The sequence below is a fragment of the Antedon mediterranea genome, chromosome 4, assembly GCF_964355755.1.
Source record: "Antedon mediterranea chromosome 4, ecAntMedi1.1, whole genome shotgun sequence".
Lineage (NCBI taxonomy): Eukaryota > Metazoa > Echinodermata > Crinoidea > Comatulida > Antedonidae > Antedon > Antedon mediterranea.
In genome coordinates, this window is record NC_092673.1 from 16,094,429 (window position 1) to 16,119,283 (window position 24,855).

The window sequence follows — 24,855 nt, forward strand, 5'->3', positions numbered from 1 at the left end:
TCTGATTGTGATTTTTTAAATTTAATTTTTATGATTAAAGATGTATAAATATGAAGTTTCAACTTTACTAATACATTGTAATATTAGATTCAATTCCAGAGAACCATCTACGGATGGTATAGTTACTGCAACAGTGTTCCAAGTAACTAAGGAGGATTCTAGCAACTGGAAAAAGATAAAAGATATAGATGGTGAGAGTCAAAGAAATTCTAGAAGAAAATAGTTTATTAATTTTCATATATGATATGTTTAATCATCTGATGAAGACATTTTTTGAAGATTTGTGTTTGTTTTGTATGCTTTTACTGGCAATTAAGAATAAGTAGGCCTTATAAAATAAATTATTTCATCACAATAGTTGCACCAAAAATAACTAGTCATGCTAGCTGCATGTTAACATCCTTTTCTTACATTTGTTATAAAGATTGTACTAGAATTTTGCACTCTGTTATGTCAACGTTCCAAAACCTAAATTACATATCAAAACTTATCAATATCCATTTAAAACTTTTGTATTTTACTTCATATAAACTAATTGTTTACCTATTCTTCTTACTTCATACAGATGTGGAACTTACCAAGCAAATTCGTGCACACGCATTAGCAGAAAATGTTGATAAGAAATTAAAGAAAGGTTGGCACAGACTAAGCAATACTGCATTTTCAAATCTAAATCTGGCATTCATCGTCATCTGAAAATTTAGAAAAGGTTTCTCGATCATTGACAATAACATACTAATGCTTATTAATAATTTTTTTTTTTTAGAAAGCAATGATACAACACTTCAGGCTAAATTAAAACATTTTGTGAGTCAAAATGTGGGAACAAGAAAGGTAAATGTGAGCGACATAACTAGTATATGGGACTTTGCTGGTCAACTAGACTACTATATAACACACAGGGTATGTTTGTCTTAATTATGCTCGAATCTTTTCTTGATAGTAAAATCATATTTAAAACAACATCTCTGTTTTGTTTGTGCCATAGCAAGTTTTTCACAGTTTTGTATTTTAGTTATTTTCTATATCCAACAGTATTCATTGATATTAACCTTTTAAAGTAACTAACAATTGAATTTAAATAATATTCTAGGTGGCCTTAATTTTACATTCTTTCAAGTTAAGACTTTTAGTCCATTCTGAACTTTTTTGGTAGCCAAAATTTGAAAAACCTATATTTCTTTATTATTTATAATTATAAATGTTGACTTTATTTAGGGCATAATATGTAAAGCCCTTCACTTTAAAAGTAACAAGTTTTCAATTAAAAAAAAAACAAGAGAAATGAAAAATAGGAACTGAACGGCTACAATTCAGATCTGGTGATATTTAATTTAGAATATTTTTTTTTATTTTTGTATTTATTTTGTTTCATTTTAAGTTATTGTTTGGACGCACCTTTATCAATGCAGTGTGCCACTGTTGTAAAAGTAAGGTTTCCAATAATTATAATATTCTATCTATTAACCTTTACATTGTATTTATATCTTTCAGTTCTTCCTGACAAACAAAGTATCATACTGTGTTACGTTTAATGTGATGGATAACTTGAACGAACTAGCTAATCCACGAGGTTTTTCATTTGTAAGTTCACCAAATATTTCAGATTATTTTGTAAAATTTATCAACAGCGAATTGTTTATTTTCTAATTACAATTACATTTTGATTTTAGGATTCCCTAGGAATGACTAATTTGGACATGAATTTGTTTTGGATAAGGTCTATTTATGAACATACTGTGTCACAACATGGTTCAGGAAACCCCATTTTAATTGATGGCAAGATAATAGAGTCACCTCCTATCTGTTTGGTTGCTACCCATATGGATAAATTGTCAGGGACAGAATCAGAAAAACAGATGAAGGTAATAGCTATAGTATACATTTATAACTTAAATATTATTTGACTCTACACATGCACATTGCTTATTTATTAGAATGGATAAGCATCACATGAAATAAAAGAAGAAACCTTTTTTTGTATTGTTAATATATATATACAATTTTACTAATTAAAGGCTGAGAAAATGTTCATGCAGATGTTTGATGCAATGAAAGGATTGCCGTATGCCAATCATGTAGATCGTGAAATGTACATGGTGGATAACACTGTAAAGTCACATGAAGGTATTGAAAAACTTAAGCGAAACGTTGGTAGATACATGAAAGCAATGGTACAGGAAGTTCCTGTAAAGTGGGTTAATTTGCAGGAAAAGTTGCAAATAATTGGAAAAACAAGATTGTACATTACCTTGACAGAGGTAAGGGTTTGAATTAATTTTGTTTTCAACGTCTAGTTATAGAATTCTATTATTCAATATGCTGTGTGTGTACTCAGAATATTTACTTCAGAGGTGAATAATTGTAATCAAACATTAATCAGTAATAGTAATTATTTAGTCAGTAATGCGGCCGTGAACAATCTGTATAGCACCTTGCAATAGTACTGTCCTGTTTAGTTATTTGTTTGTCAAATGAATTTAGTGTAATAATTATATTAAAATGTCAATTCTGCATTAGGTTTCTGAGATTGCAACTCAATGTGGAATCCCTCAAAATGTTCTCGCCACTGCCATAAGTTATCTGAATGTCACTGGAATTATCATGTACACCGGCACTAATGAGAAATTAAGAAACATTGTGATAACAAATCTTCACTGGATGATTGAAGTTTTGACAAAAGTCATCACAGTAGTTACACCAATGTTTGAAATGGTTAGTAAATGCATATTATATATAACTAGACTTGTATATCAGTAGGTCTATTACATTTAGAATCTTTTTTTTTTGTACACAGAAGAAAGCAGAAGATCGGAAGCAATTACAGAAGCTATGGGAAAAGCTTAGCAATGAAGGAGTTCTTGAAGAGACGTTACTCCGTTATTTGTGGCGAAACGAAGATGAAGATCTTTTTGAAATCTTTGTAGAATTGATGAAAGTTTTTCGTTTGCTCTTTGAGAAGACAAAGGTTGGCAAATACACTTTTATTCATTTCTTTGATTAAGCTCTTACTAATCACTGGTACCAATTTATGTATAATTGTGATGTTTATATTAACAGGGAATTAAAGAAGGTAACCGGATATTCTTGGTTCCTTGTCGAATGAAAGTTGACAAAAAAGACATTCTGAAAGTAACAGCAGATGACAAACAAACAGTATCAATTTACCTGACTCCGACGGACTTTCTTCCTGATGCTGTATACAACACATTGGTTGTTGCATTTCTTGAATTGATGACAGAAAAGGGTATTGATGATTCAGAAGTGTTCCGGAATCGTAGTGACTTTAGATTTAGTGGTCACACTATCAGTTTAGGTTCTGTCAAAATTAACCATGAAAGGGAAAAACCATATGCTTTAAAGGTATGAAATTAATTACTATTTTTTCTATTAATTATATTCTAATTTCAATATTTAATATAAAATTTGTATATAAAGAGAAAACATAAAACCAATTAACGTTGAATATAGTATATATATGCATTCTGTTCTATGTCTATGTATTACGCACTTTTTTCTTTCATAGTACTTCAAACCTTTCTCTACTATTTTTTTTTATTTTAACGATGTATTGTTCCCCCTATAACATGGCAAATTAATGATGTTAAATAGCCCATTTTGCAGATTTAATCAAGTTGTTCACTTCAGTGAAAAAAACAACAAACAAAAGTAATATTTTCACTTTTTGAAGACAAAGCAAATGGTTAAAAAAAATTGTTTCAAACCAAATAATATGTGACATTAAATAATAACATACTGTATTAACAAAATTTACAATTTTTGAAATTATTCATATATAGTATATCTTTAACGCAACAAGATGTTCAATTTCTTTTGAATTTATGATCCATTTCAATGTTTATTTGTTATTATGTATTTATCCATCTGTATTAATTATATGCATGCATAGATAAATGTCAAACGATACTGTTTGAATGTTTTTCTTAACAGCTTGAAATATCACGCTGGACTGACATTAAGCAAACTATAACTACAGTAGATGATGGAAAAGAAGGAGAGGTGTTATTTGAACTGCAACCAAGTGTCTGCATGGAGGTAAAAAATATGAGATTATCACTTTTAAACAAAATTATTATGTTATATAAATTATAAATAACATTTTATTCCCATGTTTTAGGTACTAAGCTACTTGAAAGAGCAACTAGAAACTGTCTGCAATATATACGAGGGCATTGGCTACACTCTGCGTGTGTTATGTACTGCTTGTAAACCATATGAACATCACTTAATTGATCTTGAAAAGTGTTTGAATTCCGATTCTGTTCCATGTGGAAGAAGAAATGCTATGGATACTGCTCGTATAAAGCACTTATTGTCAACGAGTAAGTTGGTTTGGTTATTCTTTAATGTTGTCATCACCATTACTTCATTCTAATGAATTCTCAATTTTTGTCATCAACAAAGATAACTTCATCTTACAAAATTTGCAATCATCTTAATTTGGACATACTGTACTATGAAACCTTCACTAGTCTAATGTTAGACACCAATCTATTGATGATATGCTGGCCATGTCATTTTTTCTCAAATAGTTTCTAATCTTTACCATTGCACATTATTCGCATAATGCCTTTTAAATGTAATTTAGAGTTAAATTTTGTTGTATTCTAATATCCGAGTAACACTTTATGTAAGTATTTATTTTTTATCATTAAAAAATATGTTTTTGTATTACTGTACTCGGTAGATAATATACTGTATATAAGAATGAAGATTAGATTGATCACCAAGCTATGCTATGAAAACAGTTTTTCTTTCTATACAACTATTCATTGTAGTTGACCTCTAAATTGTAGGTGCGTCTTATACACAGGTCACTTCTTCACGCACACCAAAAAGCCACACAAAGTTAACACTACAGCAGTAGCCCACAACAACTATTACTATTACTGTAGGTCATAGCCTTTCTAATTTTATTGCAATAATGTCTTGCCTAGAGGGTCGATTACTACATAGTGCATTAGATATTCTACCTAGGCCTTCACCTATTCTTTACTAATCTGAACTTGTGTGTGCGTAACTAGATCAAATAAAACACAATTATGGAAAAGTCCACTAATTACGGTGATTATCACGTTTTAATTACACTTGATACTGTGGTTTATTAAATTACATCCCTATGTTAACAGTCACATATTTCTGTAATCATATAGACAATAGTTTATACATCAAGCGTCATCTAAAAGAACTTGTTTTTAAAGTGCTAATAAGCTTCCTCTATGTTCATATTTGTATATACAACCGTAAGTGCCGACACATGGCTAGTGTCTTACAGACTAGTATTGACATGCATTTTCATAATAGACATAGTTTAAAATTAATAATGATTTTGCTGGTTTATTACCAGCTGTGGACACTTATCATTTGAATTGATTTAAATCAAATGGTCATACACACAGTAACAAAGTATATATTTAAATAACCTTAGTGTAGATATAATAAGAGCACTCTAAGATCACTGAAAGTATGCTATAACAATGCCTTACGTTTGCTGCTGAAGCAGCCTAGAAATTGTAGTGCAAGCATGATGTTTGTCTTAAATGATGTCCCATCCTTGGATGAGTTCATTAGAAAATCTGTTTTTTTTTAGTTTTAAAAAATCATGTGAACGCAAGAAGTAATTCCTTGATCATGGCCATTAATCGCCACGTTCTTAATGTGTCAAGAATGCAAATACAATGGAATGCCTTGTTGCATTGACTTTATATTTATATTTATATGTTTTTGTTCTATAAGCTCTTAGATTAAGATTTTTTTTCTCTCTTTTGCTATGGATATATTATGTCACGAAGATATTCTGAAATAAAAAGATGAATGAATGAATGAATGAATGAATATATGCAATTAGAGTCACTTAATTATGATTGTTATTAGACAGGCAGATAGGTTAAGCCCAACCACACAGTGCATTGTAACTGAAGAAATGTGGGGATTTCCCTTTTCACAGACTGATTACGATGTAATAAATAGCTGGCCCAAACCAAACTGAAACTCATATATTGGGAAGAATAAACTATATTTAAACATATTTCTAACTGCAAAATTAGAAAATCTTTTGGTAAAATGTTATTACTAATTATACTTGGTGATTAATTTAACATCCAAGTCATTGTATTAAGATTCAAGAACATAATTCCAATTTATAGAGATAACAAATTATTTAATTCATCACAAAAACTGTAGAAAGAGTAAAGCTAGATTTTAGCTTTACATTCAAGTAGTCTAGCTTGTTGGTTAACGTGCTTGCCTTCCAATCCCAAGGTACGAGGTTCAGTCCTGACTCTTCCAACTCCACTCCCTGAGCCTCAAGTTTATGCTTGCTGTTTAGATGTCTATGAAATAAGACCAAAAAAAAAAAAATGTTGATTTTACTTGGTTCACTCTCACAAATGTGTTCCTTTAAATATTATTTTGTCGAAAAGGATATTCCATTTGCTGTTGCTGTTCATGGGAGAGACTTTAAGGAAGCGTACAATGAAGCCTCGAAAGAAGGATATGTCAAAATCAATCTTGGAATGCTTAAAGTAATTTAGTATATATTTAGTATATGTCATATACAAACGTATATAGTATACGAATGTATATGAAACATAGGTTGTATTTTTGCAAAGGTTTACCTTGGACAACATACTGTACCAGTATATATCTGTCTATATATCAAGATGTGTCATCACTATCCCAAATTTAGTATAAGCATTTCTGATGTACATAACGAATTCATGAAACTCAATTCATCGAAGGCTGCTGGGCCGGATAGAATCCCACCATGCGTACTTAAGGTCTGCTCTCCTCACCTTGATGGTATATTTACATTTATTTTCAATATGTGTCTTTCTTATCATGCGTTCCCGGATATTTGGAAACTTTCATGCATAATACCGGTACCTAAGAAACCTAAGATTAACAGCATGAATGATTTGAGACCCGTTGCACTCACGTCTGTCGCGATGAAAATATTGGAACGTATTATTTTAAAAATTATGCAACCTTATACTGAAAAAGTGTTAGACCCGTTGCAATTTGCTTACCGATCACTCCGTAGTACCAGTGATGCGATTTATTTTAAATTACATCAATTGTATTCACATCTAGATAATGTAAAGAAAGGCCACTCGGCACGTATTATGTATTTTGATTTTCAGTCTGCGTTTAATACCATACAACCCCATATCTTAGCAAATAAAATGTTGAATATGGAGTTTCCCTGTCCGATTGTTCGTTTAGTTTTAAATTTCATTTGTGATAGAAAACAATTTGTTAATATTAATGGTGTTAAGTCAGAAATCGTAACCTCTGACACCGGTGTTCCTCAGGGTACTGTCAACGCACCTAAATTATATTCCTTGTATACAGCCGATTACAGATCTTTAAATGATGAGCTTTGCCCCGTTGTTAAATTCGCTGATGACACTAGTACTATTGGTCTCATAGTTTCAAACAATGATGAAAATTATCGTAGCGAAATACAAAGATTTGTTGAATTTTGTGACGATACTTATCTCCAAATAAATGCATCAAAAACAAAGGAGAGGATCATTGATTTTAGGACTAAACATAAATTTAATTTTCAACCAATCACTATCAAAGGTAAAGAAATTGAAATTGTTGACCAGTACAAGTATCTAGGAATTGTTTTCAATGATAAACTGAGTCGGGGAGACCATATAGACTTCATCAGCAAAAAATTAAGTCCCAGAATGTATTGTATGAGAACTTTATATAAATTTAACTCCTGTGATTTGATGTTACTTTCGTTCTATAGATCCGTTATATGTAGTGTTGGAACGTATTGCCTCTCCTGTTGGGCTGGTAATGTTACCGGAGGGAATAAAGGACGCCTTGAAACTTTCATCCGTCGGGCTGGTAAAATGATTGGTCTGGAACTGCCTTCCTTTACCGATGTGCACCTAGAACACCTCGAGAAAGATTTCGAACGCATTGAGTCGGATGCCTCTCATCTCTCCACAAAGTGATCATAGACCAACTTAATCCAAGTGGTAGATTGAGGCTCCTCAGTGTGAAAACAAATCGATTTGCTCAATCCTTTATTCCCTCCGGTATCATCCAGTACAACAGGAAGTTAAGAAGATAATTTTATATTGTAATTTTTTAGATGTTTTTATATGAATGGTTTTATGCTATATTTGTTTTTATAGTGTTTTCTTTGTTATTATGACGAGCAATGAATTTCCTTTTTGAGGATCAATAAAAGTTATCTTATCTTATCTTATCTTGTTTATATTGAAATGGATTCTATGAATAGTATTGGTACAGTATTATAATTTATGGTATATCTTAAATCCTGTTGAACCAAACTTTTAGAACATAATATTGTGGCTATTGTAATGTTAAATTTAACTGAGGCTAAATAACTATAAAAACAGTACTATGGGCAGATTTAGACTTTAACTTAAGATTTATTTCCAAGGATTGAGTGGTTTATATTAATTAATTAATTAATTAATCTCCTGTAAAGTACCATGTTGGCTAAGTCTTGTGGTTAGTGTTCAATTTTAACTTCTCACAGATGTCCAAGATGATAGAGAGTTACTGCAATCTGTCAATATTCTTAAATAAAAGGCTTGACCTATAATCTGATTGGCAAACACTAGACTTTATTGTTTTCATAATCTAGCCATCAATATTATTCAGATTAAAAAAATTAACAAATCAGTTGTCATATTAAAATAATATATTGTTATCATCAACTAAAATGGCCACTAATCCCATAGTTTTACAACTCGTTTTGCAATTCAGATATGTTTATTTCTTGAAATGTTGTGTAGAATATCGGTTATGTTTTGTTTTCAAACCCCTACTTACTTTCTTCCACCTTCTTAGAATGTACACAAGGTCGTGATTATGAAAATGAAATTATTTATACCATTCCACGAATATAAAAACATTTATTATTTGTTTTATATAACATCTTAAAGTAGATTCATGCATTTCATTTAAATTGTCATCTTAATAAGAGTGTCCACTGAGTAGGTGTTGGCCGTAGTGGTAAAACATATATTGCCCTTTTTTTTGCCATTGTCTGCTTACTAGAGGTGTCCCAAAGCGGGAGGGGTTCTACTGTATAAGGGGTATTATACATGAAATGAATTAATATGCTTGCTGAATTAATTGCCATTTGAAGTCATTGCATTAATTGATTTAAACAAATTTATCACAAAAGAAAATAGTTATTGATTTTTTATTTCTTAGCATTATATGGCATGGTTTTTATATAATAAAATTATATTTTATCAGATGAAAATATTCCATCTGCTATTACTGCTCATGGTGCAGATGTTCAGGAAGTGTACGCTAAGGCATTGACTGAGGGATCTGTCAAAATCAATCTTGGAATGCTTAAAGTGATGGGGCAGGAAGGAGTAGGTAAAACGTGCCTAATCAATGCATGTCTTGGAAAAGAGTAAGTACTAGTTAAAGTACAGAGAAATGAACTATGAAATATGTGAGTTAACTATTATGAATATGATTCATTTTAATAACCAATTCCCTAATATCGCAGCCTTAAAAGTAACTCAAGTTCACTAATGGTTTCAAATAATTTTCACTTCAAATTTAACTCCAAGCATAATGTTTACAGCACTTAAAAGTGACCCAAGTTCATTATTGGTTTCAACTGATTTTCACTTCAGATTTAACCGCAAACATGATGTTACAGATGGAATAGCAGTGATAAGAACTGTAACCACAACATGGACAGAAGATTATGACGATAGTGGTAAACATCAATTAATTTAGCTTTTCATCCCTCTTGCAGTGAATAATGATACACTATTTAAAGATAAACTGGAGATCAATATACTACTGATACCCAGTAGTATATTGTTGGATTCTATGTTAATGTTGATATGAACAGTCGTGTAACTGACTGATTTCTGCATGATTTTTTTTTTACATATTAAATATTGTTACTCCTGATCTTTTCTGATGCAAAACATTTGATGGTTTGCTTCTTTCAGGATTGTATTTCATGCAATTTACATTATCAAGTAGTTTTAAAGTGGTAACCTAATAATCAAATATTATTCACTTAAATCAGATGTAGGACCTAGAGAAATAAATAACTTTGTTTTATTATTTTCAGGTGATCCCTCAAAACAGTTTACAAAATATGTCGCTGACAAAATGAGAACAATGAAAACTGAAAACGTATGTCAACAACATTTTTTTTAAAACATTAAAATAATACAAAAGGCATTTATACTTGTATAATGTGGTTTGGAAAGTAAATGTATTTTCTCTTTAGGTAAATATAAAGAATATTTAACTATTTATAAGTTTTGTTTTCATTATATGAGTTAGGTTGTCCAGAAATCACCTAAAGATGATGATGAGTTTGAAAATATTGAGGGCCATGATGATGATATTAATGACAACCACACCAATAGGGAAGACAACCACAGCAAAAATGATGGTCATGACAACCACAGCAAAGATGATGATCATGACAACCACAGCAAAGATGATGATCATGACAACCACAGCAAAGATGATGATCATGACAACCACAGCAAAGATGATGATCATGGCAACCACAGCAAAGATGATGATCATGGCAACCACAGCAAAGATGATGATCATGGCAACCACAGCAAAGATGATGATCATGGCAACCACAGCAAAGATGATGATCATGGCAACCACAGCAAACAGAGCAGTGATAATGATCATGACAAACAGAGCAGTCATGGTAATGATTATTTTTTGTAACTTTTAAAATTCTGTTTTTTTAAACAATAGTATTGAGAATTATGTAACATTAATGATGAACCTTTTTAATGACTGTAACATAACATGTGCAATCCTGAGATTTGATCCCATTCACAATATAGTGGAGTTTATACTGTACCGTGATCGTACCATTTTACAACAATTAAATTGGAAGGTAATACTGTATCTGCTGTATTAATTAATTATTTGCAGTTATAAATTAATTGTTGTTTTTCTAATAGAAATATTTTCAAACTTGACTAAAGAACTTTTAGACATTTTATTGTATATTTATATGATTAAATGTGAGTAAAATAATTTAAAAACTACTAATACTATACAATTTATAAAGATAATGACTAAAACAATGACAACTCAAACATTGACTAAAATGATTATGTATACAAAAACAATGATGAGAATGATTGTTATGAGTATAATATTGTTGACAATTACAATGATGATGATGACAATGATTATGACAAAAACTACAACATTCATGATAATGAAGATGACAACTACAACATTGATTATAATAACAAACAATAACAACAACAACAACAATGATGAATTTTTAATGACTATAATGATGATAGTGATGACAACTATGAATATAGTGGGGTTCACATGGAACTATGTCTAGAAGAAGTGGATTTAACAATTTTCTACTAAACCTTGACAAATCCCGTTCTTTGGTACAATTATGTCTAGTTAATTCAATTTCATAAAAACCTGGTATTGAAGATTTTAAATACTATTTTATGTATAAAATCATCTCTTTTTTTTATTTATCCTGTATGTTGTTTACTTTTAACTTGTGATTACCAATTAGTCATTTGTTAAATTTTGTATACTTTTTTTATATACTTTTCAGTATAGTAAATATTGTAGGCCTACCATCTTCTCTTATATCTATTAGACCTCTGTTCCTCATCAGACATAGTTCATTTAATTTTTTAGGACATTTTACGGTAGTACACAATGAAGAATAACCATATTCTTTGCAATTTAAATGTAAAATATGAAAATTCTTCAATTGGGTTAAAAAATTCTTTAATTTCATTGGTGCAAATGAGACTGAAGGTCACCTGCTGGGTTGTTAATTGAATTACCCTCATAAAATAACTGGCTATCCTTGGATTTAGTTCTAAATCCAAGCAGCAATAATTGTACAGAAAAAAACCATCATCCGGACATAATTGAGCGTTCACATCCAAATTATGGCGATCATATAGATAATCTAGTTAAATTAACTAGCCATAGTTCGATGTGAACGCCACTATGAGATTACTACAATGGTGCTTTTTGCATGTGGAGTATTACAAACAAAATCTGTTTTACCTACAGGTACTGACATTCCATTTGATACAGATCAGCAGTTAGATAAAAATGTGATCAAGGAAGTTGAAGAAAATAAGGAGGACCCCTTGGAAGAAACATTCAACATCTGGGACCATGGAGGTCAATTAATATACCATGGTATACATCGCGTAAGTAATTTTAAGTGATGTTTTATTGGGGAGGTGTTGGGCGTTTATTCAAATAAATACCATCCTAATTGATATAATTAATACATTATTTTAGTTTAAACATCTTTTGAAACTAACTTCCGCGACACAGCGGGCCATTTTGGCCTAAGACGGAAGAAGTTTTAGACGGCTTGCAACATGGGAAGAAGTATATCCTATGGTCCTAATGAGACACAGATAGGGAAAAGTTATACAGACCTGCCAGCTTATTAAACAACTCGGCTATTGGGATTCACTTGATTTTAAACAAAAGGTCTTATCATCAGTTCTCCTGATGTAATTTTATATTCTATTCCCCACAATATAATCCGATGCTTTATGAGGGATCTTTATTAATTTTCAGTATGTATAATTCTTATTTTGCTAGCTACTGTACCTTCACACCCGCAGTCCGAAAATAAAGAAAAAACTCAAATGGCTATCGCCACCAATGGCCAACTTAGTTACAAGATGTTGACTCACTGTGAACCCGGAACTAACTTTATCGCCGACACTTAAAAATCTACCGATGAAACCCAACATTTCGTTTTAAAACCCTCCATGATATCTTCCTAAGAGAGAAATATGGAGCAATATCGTATAGGCCTGCTAAAATGTAGAATATACCTATCGCGGTACACATGTAACAGCTAACAACTAGGGTAACCAACACAGAGTTGGTGACACACGTTTTACACTGTGTCTACCTATTCCAGAAATAAGCATAATTTATATATAGATGCAGACATTGCTGAGTTTCTACACAAAGGCTCTGCTGTAAGGAGTATTCAAATAGTTCACTACAAAAAGATGATGTTGGCCACTTTGACTATGAGAACAATGTAGTGCTATGGAAATACAAAAATACATTACATTTTAGTGAAAAATTCTTGCTAGTACTTACTTGTCTCATCTGCCATTTCCTCTTTTAGTTCAGAATATGTATTTATATTGTTTAATCTATATAGCATAACTCTCTTTTTCCTTCCTCTTCTTTTACCAACATATCTTTTCTATCACTATTTTCAATAGTCCTCCTTCTCTCCTTTCACATCTATACAAACTCTGTACGTGACACACATGATTTTAGTTTTCCTATTATTGATCTTTATTCCATAATTTTTTTTTTCTGCTTCATTTATTCTATCCATTAGTATTATTATTATTCTTTTACAATTGATATTCAGTATATACAGTAAATCCTATTAATCTATAATTTCTGTTTTTAATCTGTACTAATTATAGTCTTCTGAGGTGAGTTATTGCTTAGATATAGATTTTGGAACATTTCTACAAATATTTTGTTTATTTATTTGTACCAGAGAAGAAGTGTTTGGTAAATAGAGTAAAACAGTTTATTAATGAACTTGTATGTTCTTTAAAGAACCATTTGTCTAAATATCAGTTGTACAGTATAATCAGTAAATTTCATGCTTTTTGCAGATGTTCATGACAGTAGAAGCACTTTACATTATAGTATTCAATCTCAGTGTGAACCTTGAGGATCGTGCTATTTTCATTGATGCAAATGGAGTAAGTATTTGTAGGCCATGTAAAGTAATAGTTTGAGGGACCTTAATAGCAATTAACCCACTGGGCTAAACTGGAAAGGTTACCCTCTTGTTTTAAATATACATATTGTAAATATTGTGGTGGAATAAGTCTTTTCGAAAAGGAAAAAGGAAAGGATTTTGTTTCATACCTTCCAGATAAGCTTCAAATTTAATCGTGGATAAAATCATTAAATTGTATGATAGTTGTTGAATTTTTTTTTTTCAGAAAAAACGTAAACATCATTGGACCAATCTCCAGTTCATATTATCTTACATCCAGTCAGTTTATTCTCATAGTCGTATTGGGAAAGAAAACAAAGAAAAGGGAGTTCATAAACCAACTATCCTTATTGTGGGTACACATAAGGGTAAGCTTAGTTGGTTTAAAAAAAAACAAAATGCTGAGGTAAATACTCAATGCTTCCATTTTTATGTTTACTGAAATTACCACAACTAAGCATACATGTCAGATCTATAATAAGCAAATGAGTACTAGAGTAGTGCATCAATTAATTTGATTACTTAAGTCTATCGTGCGATTATTAGCAATATAGTAATCCCAGAGTCTATCATAAAGAAGTTTTTGAATATTAATTTATAAATTTGTTATTATTAGGCAAAAAAGGTATTTAAAAAGCTTCGAACTGCACTTAAAGAGAAACTGTATGAAGAACATGTATATCACCGATATTTTGCCATCGAGAACAGTAAAGAAACTACAGATGAAAGCTTTAGTGAACTCAAAAAGGTTATTGATGAGTTTATGTCAGATTTAGAAAAGCCTGTTCCTTTGAAGTGGATGCGTTTTCGATGTGGCATACATAATCTAAGGAGAGAAAAACACTTTTCTTTGTGTCCTGTTGAAGAGGTAAGTTTAGTGTTTTGTTTTGAGAATAGAAATGTGTTTAAAATAATATCTAAGAAAGCATAAACAAAAAAACAATTATTATTAGTAAATTTTAAAAAGATATCAATCTAATGCACTGGACTTACTTGTTTAGAAACAGCAACGTTTCACGACCGATCAAGGTCGTATCATCAGGCCGAATGATGGAATTGTGGCATTTGATCAGTGCTGTTAGTAAAGGAGGAGCTGTTAGTAAAGCATCTAGATATTTTGTTGATAGCTGAATTGAAAGTACAAAATCCCTAGACGCTTCACTAACAGTTCCTCGACTCTGTCACGGGTCACTGACCAAACGCCACAATTCCATCATTTGGCCTGATGATACGACCTTGATCGGTCGTTTAACCTCGCTGTTTTTAAACAAGTAAGTCCAGTGCATTAGATTTATATCTTTTTAAAATTGATACTACCTGGATGAATGAGAATATTCATATCCATATTATTAGTAAATATAATAATATTGATTGGTAATATGGTCCTAACCATGTCTGAAGAATTATGAGCCAAACCTAGTAATATTACATGGAATATTCACAGCAATGTTACCATTCTAAAAGAGCAATCGTATAAACAATTGTATATCCCCCAGCTGGCCGTGTGTTCCTTCAGATCCAACATTTTCCAGTAAATTTTATCAAGTAAATGACAAAAAAATGACAGTATTTATGCAGAACTTTTTATATGGTAATTGTAAGATTTTATGCCATAAAGGACAAAAATAATGTTATAAATGTATACCTACCTATGATTTTATATTTTATTTAAATTTGAATAGTAATTAATATTTTTCTTTAGCTTAAAACGCTGGCAAGTGAGAATGGTATTGCAGATGAAAAACAACAATCAATCCTTCTTAACTTCCTGTATGATCTTGGTGAAATTGTTTACATGCCGGACAACAAATTATTAAAAGATAAAGCGGTGTTAGATCCAATGCAGCTGGTTGAAATTGTCACGGCTTTTGTAACAGTCATTCCACCAGAAGATCCAGTAAGTAGGCTCATAAAAATGTTAATGCAGTGTTGCTTGGGAAAATAATAGTACATGTGAATTCCTATAGGCACTGTAGTATCAACAGCAATATTTATCCATGTTCTGGTGGGGTTTTTTTCAACAGAATTCCTGCATCTCTTTTCAGATTCTAAATTGTTTGATAACTTAATAAACACAAAATCATATGTATGGCTAATTGGCGGTATTTTTTTTAGCTGCCCATATTTAGGAAGGCTTTTGATAAACTTGACAAGGGCATACTGGAAGAAGACTTGTTGCGTGAATTATGGAAAAAGCGTAAAGTTGACGAAGGAAAGAATTTTGAGTTTCTTGTAGCACTGATGATTAAATTAGGTTTCATTTGTGAAAGGAAGACAACCAACAGCCAAGATAGGGCAAGTACATCTATAGTAAGTTATCTTTTCTAACATGTTATGTTTTGCATGAAGCTAATGTGAAAAAATGATTTTTTATAAGATACATAATTGGTGAAATTTTACATAAAATTTCTAAATATTTGTAGGGTTATGACATATTTTGGTTAAACGTCCTGCTGAAAGATGTTTTTAACATGTACAGGAAATGATCTTCGTTTTCTTATTAAAAAAAATTTAAATGGCATTTTACAAATCAACAATTTCAGGAATCTGTTGGAAAGCGATCATTCTTTGTGCCACTACGCCTTGCTTTCAAGACATCAAGTGAAGTAAAACCAGTGCCTGATGATTCACAATCTATCAGTATCTACTACGACTTTAAGGGATATCTGCCAGATGTATTGTTTCCATATATGATTATTGATTTCCTCAACAAATTTCAAATGAAAGGTGTTGACCCAATACTCTTGTATAATCATGCTGAACTTGACTTCAACCAAGATCATCATGTGAACTTATCTCTTGTCAAATTTGTGACTATGGACGATGAAAGAAAGTTCTTGTTAAAGGTACTGTATCATATAATTTGTTGTGAATAAGTTATGATTTAATAATAAAAACTTAAATTCAGATATCAAAACATTTCTTTTCTTCCTTTTTTAGGTGACTATTAAAAGAACTCCTGCTTCTAATGAAACAAGTAATGATGAACCCTCTTCTGAAGCATGTAAAGAGGTTTGTTATTTCATATATCAATATTGAAAACTATATCATTTTTTATAGATGTTTTTGTTGATTTGTTTTTTTGTAATTATGACATAGTTTAAAATAACTTAAATATTTAAAATCATGTTTGTGTAGTTTACTTGATGCGTAATATAATTTGTAATTTTTATTGATATACATTATTAATTGAATATTAAATAGATTATTGACAATTGATTTATAAAAACAATACATCTTTAACAAATTAATGATATAATCTTAATATTATATCAATTTAAAATACAAACAACTGAAAGTACAGTTATCAAAACTAGTTTATAAGTGATTTTTACTGAAATGTAGATTTTAAAATTTGTGCTATATTGTTTGTGTTAATTGCATGTTGTTGGAAATTAACCTTCAATTTATATTGTTAGGTTTTGTTAACGATCCAGAAGTCATTTGAACCTTCTCAAGATGGTGGTAGAAGAGGGATTCAATATGAGAGATGCATACTTTGTGATGTATGTAGTGATACATCAGAACAGAAGCACATTCAAAATCTTGGTGATTTCCACGACGAGAAGTTGAAATGCTCCAAAACTGGCACGTATATGAGTATGGATGTTACACGTTACAAGCGGCTATTTGAAGGTAAGAGTATCAAAACAGACAATTGTATTTTCATTCATTTTTATTACCCCTAACTATAGTAAACAGTGTGAAACTAGAGAGTCAGTCAGAAACTACTAAACAAGATTATGATAACTTATGCTTCAAATGTACAATAATATACAAATAATGAATGTTTATGAGTTGGATGGTGAAAATATTTCATGAGTTGAAAGATTGAATGCTCTAATTTTAACGAGGCAGAGCCGAAATACAAAACATTTATTTTATTCAATTTATTGATCGTTAATCATTGACAAATGCTAGGCCATGAAGCTAGGCCATTCAAAAAGACAGTGCTCCAAATTTGAACACGTAGTAGAACATTTATAGACGGTGCTCAGAACAAGTTGATTTTCAAACCCAATCAGCCAACAATGAATCCATTCAGCAAATAGAAAACATATTTAATTTTAAGAAAAATGTTAAATCACATTTCTGTTCAATCAAATAACTATATAAGTCAATCATAGTCTTTTAATTTAACTTGTTTTATTATATTATTGTTTTTGTTATATTTACGTGTTAAATGCAATACTTAGTAATTTTTATATTTTTTATTTTAGATCGTAAAAGGATCCCAATGGAAATAAGCTAATAAGCTTTTTGGGCTATCCTGGAAAATCTTTTATAAATGTATTATTTGTAATGTCCGTAATTTATGTTATCACTTTGTATATGTATTTTTTATGATGATTTTCCTAATAAATTCAAATCAAATGTCGCGTTGCAAAAATTCTCAAATTGTTTCCAAAGAACTGAAAGTGCGTTAAAGCATCATTTGGAATTAGCCCTAACTAACTTGTTTATAAAATAAATTGTTGCATTCATGACTGTGTTTGAATGTGATGTGAATTTGAGTATCTATTGAATATATTGTTATATTTTTCAGTAAATACAGATGTTGCTGGAACATCAAGTTCAAACCAAGGTATGTTATGTCTTTTATTATTATTATAATGAAGTAAGTCAATTAAGACAGAAAAGGATTTTGTGTTATAACCAATTGCATAATATATGGCCATGCTGTATGTAGCATGTTTAAATAGTACATGCTTATAAAATAAAGGAAGAGCATATCTTTTTGAAATAGACGTCATCTCATTTTGATCATTTTAAACAGTGGTAATTAAGAAGCCAAACAATTAATGATAAAATCATTACTTTCTCTTATTTTAATTATTTAAAATTATTTTAACACAAAAACATGATATTGATAATTAAGATAATGTAATGAGTGTAAGTAGGTTTACTGTAGTTTTTTAATTAATATATTAATTATATTTACAGTAAATATAAAATTATTATAGTGTTTCATTTATTTATATTCTAAAAACAATGATTATGATTTTACCAATAATTCAATAATAATTATACTATTGGCTAGAGCTATCAAACTGACGTTTTCAAGACTGATTTAGGGATTGTTCTTTTTTTTGATGACCACCAGAATCTCGCACACAAAAACAGCAGCTTCAGTTAATGCAGCTATAAACATTTTTTTATAGCAATTATATAACAAAACTGCTTATAATTATTGACTGCTTTTTCATCGTTCAGTATATTTATATCTCTCGCCTCGTGATCCAAACGGAAGCCACATGGCCGTGTGCTGAATACGTAATTGAAAAGTTTTGTTGTATTCAAACGTTGAGAGCGCTACTCCATGTTGATCACATAATGTTCATTATTCACTTGACCGTTTATTAAAATAGTATTTTTTGCAACTTTACTAAACTAGGCCTGGGCCTAAATGATAAAAGATCGGTCGGGTTGCAGAAAAATAGTTAACATGGCTGTTAAATTTTAGTGAGGGTGGGGGCTAAAACCCGTCTAAATTTAAATATAAGAGAGTGATAAATGATACATGATGATGAAACTGACTGGAAATCATTCTTATGGTTTAACCATCACATTTAATCAATTCAATTCAAGAAACATTTATTGACCAAAAATATTATATCATAACAATGGCATATAATATATATAGTCGAGAGACTACAAAAGGCCCGATGGGCCTGTCGCTGTAGTCCCTCTTTACATTATACAAATAATAATAATACAACACCTTCTGGTACAGATACAGCTTCTGGTGCAGGTGCAGATTCAGCAGAAGCCATTCTGCAAGGTAACAACATTAAAAAAACTGGTATTATTGAAATTTAGATGTTTTGCGCCGTGGACAATTTCGAAAGAAATATATTGAATTTTATTGAATATTGAATTTCTAAAAATATTCTTTAACACACTGTATATAGGTATATATAGGTAAAAAGCATTTTTAGCAACTTTTTTCATTTTTAACTGTTCAAAAGTAGATGGCAAAACTAGATAATTAACTTTCAAAATGACGTTAGTAGCAATATATTATTGTTTTCTTGTTTATCAGTGTTTGACTGCTGGCTATGTAGTGTTTACATTTATATCCTATGTAACTGTTACCTCTTGAAATTTTTGTGTTTTAATCCATGATACACTTTCTTCAAGGTAATTCAGTGATCATTAATTTACTGCCCAGTCCAGAAGGTATGTTGCATCATGTATTTCATTCTTTTGATTTATTTATTTGACAGTAAAAATGAAAATAATTGAAGCAGGAAAAAAAAGTTTTAAATAATATAAAACTTATTTCCATTTGGGACCCTAACAATTAGAATCTAGAAAATATAACAATTGATAAACATGGATAAAAAACTGCAAGCTCAAGAAAACAATAACATACAATATTAACAATATACACAAATTCATAAAATGTTGTTGGTACAAAGGTGAATTCCAATTTGGTTTAAATGTGTGTATGTTGGTGATTGGTTTAATTATCCTGGGTTAATGAATTCCATGTCTTTTACATTGTAGTATAAGCTAGATTGTGCCCTGTGCTACTAACATGTGGAAACTTAATGTACATTAGTGAAATAGATAAAACCTAAATCGAGCCAGATTTTAATCTTTGACTCCATACGCATGGCTATAGATCCTTCTGTGAGTCAATGTTTAAACAATATACTGGCAATAAATCAACTGTTTAACTACTGCTTGCAATTACAGGTTCAAGTTCAAGTTCAGAACAACATCATAGAAGGTAAATATTTTTTTGATTAACACCACTCTCTTATTACCACACTCGGACTGGTAAAATGTAATTACAGTCTTACAGTTTTAACTATAGAGCTACAGCCACTACCGTATAACTCCTATTTAGGGGTGTTCCTTGAATATAAAAATCCCCCTTTTTGTTTTACGGGAAAAACTGTAATTTTTTTCACTAAAAAATGTGTACGCATACATAGTGAATGAGTGGCCCATCGGTTAAGACAGTGGAACCGTAAGACATAGCCATAACATCGGCAAGGGTTCCAGGCTCATTCACTTTATGGTTCAGGTGGTAGAACAATATAAACTGTAGAGTTCCAGTGTACACATCTGGCTCTTTTGCACTTTAAAGAACCTAGTACATCTTTCAAGACGAATAGGGGTTACCCCGGTGTACTAGTATACACACACACACACAGCAACTGTCATATACAGCCACTTATCTAGGGAGCCGCACATCCTTTAGGGACAAATGAATAAAATAGAAATAAACAAAAATACTTATTGCTGTATGCATGTGATGGTGTTTCTGTGGGATCTCCACTTGTCCTAGTATTACCTATATTTAATGACGGAATTGAAAAAGTAAAGTCGGTCTTCCAACAAAGAAAATATTCTCTCCAATTCAATGAATACACAACATTCATTTTTGTCTGTTTAATCCCTACTGTCTTAAAGCAGTTATGTAATCACAACAAAATTGACCACTTCAACCTTGAATTTGATGTCAAGGCAAGGTGGCTGGAAGAATGGCGGCGCTCAAATATTCAATTATTAGGTTTTGGTTGGATTATTCGTTGGTCCATCTCATAGCACAAATTTTCTTGTTTCAGAAAAGACTGGTCATCCATTAGTGTCACTTTAAATGTTAAAATAATATCCTTTTAAAACAAAATCAATTTGAAAGTAAATTTATCACGATGACATCAGTTCATTGCTTGGAAGATGTATTATACTTTATATGGCCTTGTTTCTTTTGAATAGTGTCGAATAAACCGTTTGTTTAGACTGACCGCATTTCTGCTAAATTTGTGCTTTTAAATAACTCTTTAAATTGGTGGTTAGTCGTTGACAAAATTACATTACCCAAAATGCAATGCAATCAAGCAGTCAAACATATAAGGCCCTGTTTCTGCTGCCAAAGCTGCTGTTGAAAGTGAGAGGCGTAAAACTTCCTTTATTGCGACTTTTAAATATCGAACAAATAAATGAATGGCAATTTAAGTAAAAAGGATGAATTTTAAAATGACCACCAAAGAAGTATTGTTAGCAGAAAAGGGGTACTAAAAATACCATATTTTGAGCAGTTGCAGCAGAAACAGGCCCTAAGATTCTATATACAATAAAATATTATTTTGCATTGCAGCTAAGTAGCACAGCAATAACCAGTTAAATGGCATTCTAGCCTCCAATCATTTAAGCCCGTTTTTCTGTCGATCGTTAAGTTGCGTTCAGTTTAAAATCGTTAACGATTAACAGGAAAAGGGGGTAAAAATCAACTTTAAAAATCATTAAAATCTGCAATAGTTAACAATTACGGTTGTTACGATCGTTAAAACTGACCAATCAAATGGTCCACAAATTACATCATTGCAGTTTGTGAAAAAAATAGGTATGCGCTGACAATTCTTGAATTTTTACAACGCGACGATGTTTTTCACTTCATTGTACACTTTCAAGGCATGATATTTCAAAACAACAAGTGCAAGTCAAATTAAATTATAATATTACAACAATTAAATTTAATGTGTGTCTTTAATGAAGGCGTAGATTAAGATATCAACGAAAGCATGTCCTAGGCTGGGTTGAAGCATCAAAACCCGTAACTTTTTCAATTTTCACGTGGCTGGCCTTGGTTTTGCAACACTTCACGTCCGCGTGTTCCTGCAACGCTCGGAAGAACCAAGAAACTATGAATGATCGCGTAAAATATGTGTAAATATTAGCGGTCTGGCTTGATCATCGTCATTATTATTTTATTTTCAACTTTACCGATTTTAAACTCGACGCAACTAAATGATTGACAGGAAAACAGGCTTTATGTATTTTTTACTGTTATTTTCACATTACCATTTATAAATGCCAGTTAAAAGTGGTTATTCCCATTTCTGCTGCCAAGAAATTTGGGGTAATTAATTCACACAGTTATTAATACATTTTTTTGTGTTACTGCATTCAAATGGTTCAATAACTTTTTATTTATTATTTCACACCTAAGAACATATGAAATGATTCCCATTTCAATGATTGAGAGTACAATGATGATGTGCTACTGCTGGTGAATAATGTGTGTTTAAATACCAACCAATGTGAAAGGGAACATTTTGAATGCCTTCCTTCCACATTCCATTGGAGTTCACTCCATTTAATAGAAAGTCAATCTATCATTCATTATAGTCATATACTAATTATGTGTACATCTTTATTTATAGGCTGACTAAAAAGGACATTTTCAAAGGTAATTTAATTTATATATATATATATATATATATATATAAATCCAAAGGCAAATTACTACTTGTCAAAAAAACTTCATTTTTGAACAAGAGGCAAGAGTTATAATTTGTGATTTGTAATTTTAAAACATAATTTGATTTAATGGGCAATTTTTTTGCTGGGAGTAGTTTAAAAAACCTATTTCTTTTCAAATTCACTCGTTTGATTTTCGCGTTGCTGTTCTATTGTTAGTCAACTGAAGCTATTGTTAATTGAAAGGCTTGTTACATAACCATTGCACCAAACTCGCATACACATGCTTGTAATGATATTAGCCTAAATCACAAACAGCATTAAGACACACACAAATATATATATTTTTTTTTTATCGGAGAAATCTTATGTAGGAGAATTTTACAGTAGGCGGAGGTATGCACTCTCGGAGTGGCTTTCTAGTTATTAATTGCAACAATTTTTTTTGTAGTCCCTAAATTGATAGAAAAATTTAAACAAAACAGGGAACCTTTCTCATAATTTCTCTTTTAATTTCAGAGTGTATTATTCTGGCAATTTGTTTGCTTTTGGTCATAGTCATGGTAATCTTGATAAATGAATATAAAGAAATAGCAGATGCTGTCAGTAGCATAGTATTGGCTGTAACTGTGGTGGGATATGGCTTATATGTATGTAGAAAAATATACTCTTATCATCGGAGAGAGCGATAATGAGACTAATTCATGTCAACTGCCTTAACTGGCAATTCAACCATCTACAATTGCTTAGAACAAGAGAAAAGACATTATAAATCAATGACTCTAGCCATCAGTGCAATCTCGGTGGTTCAGAGAGCTGTTAGTCTGGTGGTAATGGGTTTAAGTCCCACCCGAGAATTACTTTTTTCAGTGTTCTCAGTATGTACTTAGTATAAAGTAAAGTTACGTCAGAGTAGGGCAAAAATCTGACCAATTACAAAAGACATTATTCATCTAGCTATACTACTCAAATTGTTTGTAACAGATTGTTTGTTAGCATATACTGTACAACATTCCAAAGATTGTAATTGATTTAGTAGTATTACCATGGACGAAATATATACAGATATTGTACTGTATATTTCCTCCATGGTATTACCACCAGCTAGGAAGTCATGTTTATTTGTATATTATATATTGTTTGTTTGTATATTTGTCTATGGCAAAGGTAAAGGAATTAAATAAAACTTTGTCATACTGTAATTCTAAAGAAGTTAAATTTGGGTCAAAGGGTAAGCTTTGCAGTTGAGCTTGACAGCTATAGACAGTAGTCCAACTCAATCAGGAATGCCGAATCACTCGCCACATTCGAACAACTCCTCAAATGCCACCTTTTAATTTGCATTTTCAACATTTTTGCATTTTTTGTTGACTGTTCAGCGCTTAGAGACAACCTGGATTTAGCGCTATATAAATTGAACATTATTATTAAATATAAGAAACAATAACGATTAAGTGTGTTCATTTTATTTGTCACATCATTACTTATCAGAGGCTTTATACATAGGCCTATATAATCTAGTATTCATAGGTGTGTGTTTGCTAACAGAAACCAAATCCTACTTCAAGTGCACAGACCATAGGCCCCGCTAAATTTTGCAAATTGTAATGCAAAAGACAGGACACTAATTTTAGTCATGGTAATGAGTTGCTTATTTCTTGATCATTAACTTTTATTATTAATTTCAAAAGTTAAAAATGTTAAAAAATAACTTTATACATGAAAAAGATGCTTAGAAAGAAATAGGCTCACATGTTTAACAACAGCAACCATAATTTCCCACTTGACACAATTTATTGTGGAGGACAGCAACACCATTGGAAGCACAA

The 24,855-nt window shown here is 31.1% G+C and overlaps 1 protein-coding gene across 1 annotated transcript in view; it reads left to right on the plus strand.

Moving 5' to 3' along the window:
• Positions 1 to 24,474, plus strand: part of LOC140046786 (uncharacterized) — a 31,387-nt gene extending 6,913 nt beyond the window's left edge. The window contains exons 8-36 of the mRNA XM_072091514.1: positions 88 to 191; positions 566 to 634; positions 767 to 903; positions 1,495 to 1,584; positions 1,674 to 1,865; positions 2,019 to 2,261; positions 2,521 to 2,715; positions 2,798 to 2,968; positions 3,061 to 3,363; positions 3,952 to 4,056; positions 4,139 to 4,343; positions 9,277 to 9,442; positions 9,672 to 9,757; positions 10,124 to 10,188; positions 10,342 to 10,729; positions 12,097 to 12,239; positions 13,701 to 13,790; positions 14,037 to 14,216; positions 14,427 to 14,678; positions 15,513 to 15,707; positions 15,926 to 16,120; positions 16,354 to 16,656; positions 16,751 to 16,822; positions 17,230 to 17,446; positions 18,357 to 18,395; positions 19,952 to 19,990; positions 20,513 to 20,546; positions 22,990 to 23,015; positions 23,546 to 24,474. Coding sequence (XP_071947615.1) covers positions 88 to 191; positions 566 to 634; positions 767 to 903; positions 1,495 to 1,584; positions 1,674 to 1,865; positions 2,019 to 2,261; positions 2,521 to 2,715; positions 2,798 to 2,968; positions 3,061 to 3,363; positions 3,952 to 4,056; positions 4,139 to 4,343; positions 9,277 to 9,442; positions 9,672 to 9,757; positions 10,124 to 10,188; positions 10,342 to 10,729; positions 12,097 to 12,239; positions 13,701 to 13,790; positions 14,037 to 14,216; positions 14,427 to 14,678; positions 15,513 to 15,707; positions 15,926 to 16,120; positions 16,354 to 16,656; positions 16,751 to 16,822; positions 17,230 to 17,446; positions 18,357 to 18,395; positions 19,952 to 19,990; positions 20,513 to 20,546; positions 22,990 to 23,015; positions 23,546 to 23,718 — 4,477 coding nt within the window. The 3' untranslated portion in view covers positions 23,719 to 24,474. The remainder of the gene's footprint in view (positions 1 to 87; positions 192 to 565; positions 635 to 766; positions 904 to 1,494; positions 1,585 to 1,673; positions 1,866 to 2,018; positions 2,262 to 2,520; positions 2,716 to 2,797; positions 2,969 to 3,060; positions 3,364 to 3,951; positions 4,057 to 4,138; positions 4,344 to 9,276; positions 9,443 to 9,671; positions 9,758 to 10,123; positions 10,189 to 10,341; positions 10,730 to 12,096; positions 12,240 to 13,700; positions 13,791 to 14,036; positions 14,217 to 14,426; positions 14,679 to 15,512; positions 15,708 to 15,925; positions 16,121 to 16,353; positions 16,657 to 16,750; positions 16,823 to 17,229; positions 17,447 to 18,356; positions 18,396 to 19,951; positions 19,991 to 20,512; positions 20,547 to 22,989; positions 23,016 to 23,545) is intronic.
• The last annotated feature ends 381 nt before the right edge of the window (positions 24,475 to 24,855 follow it).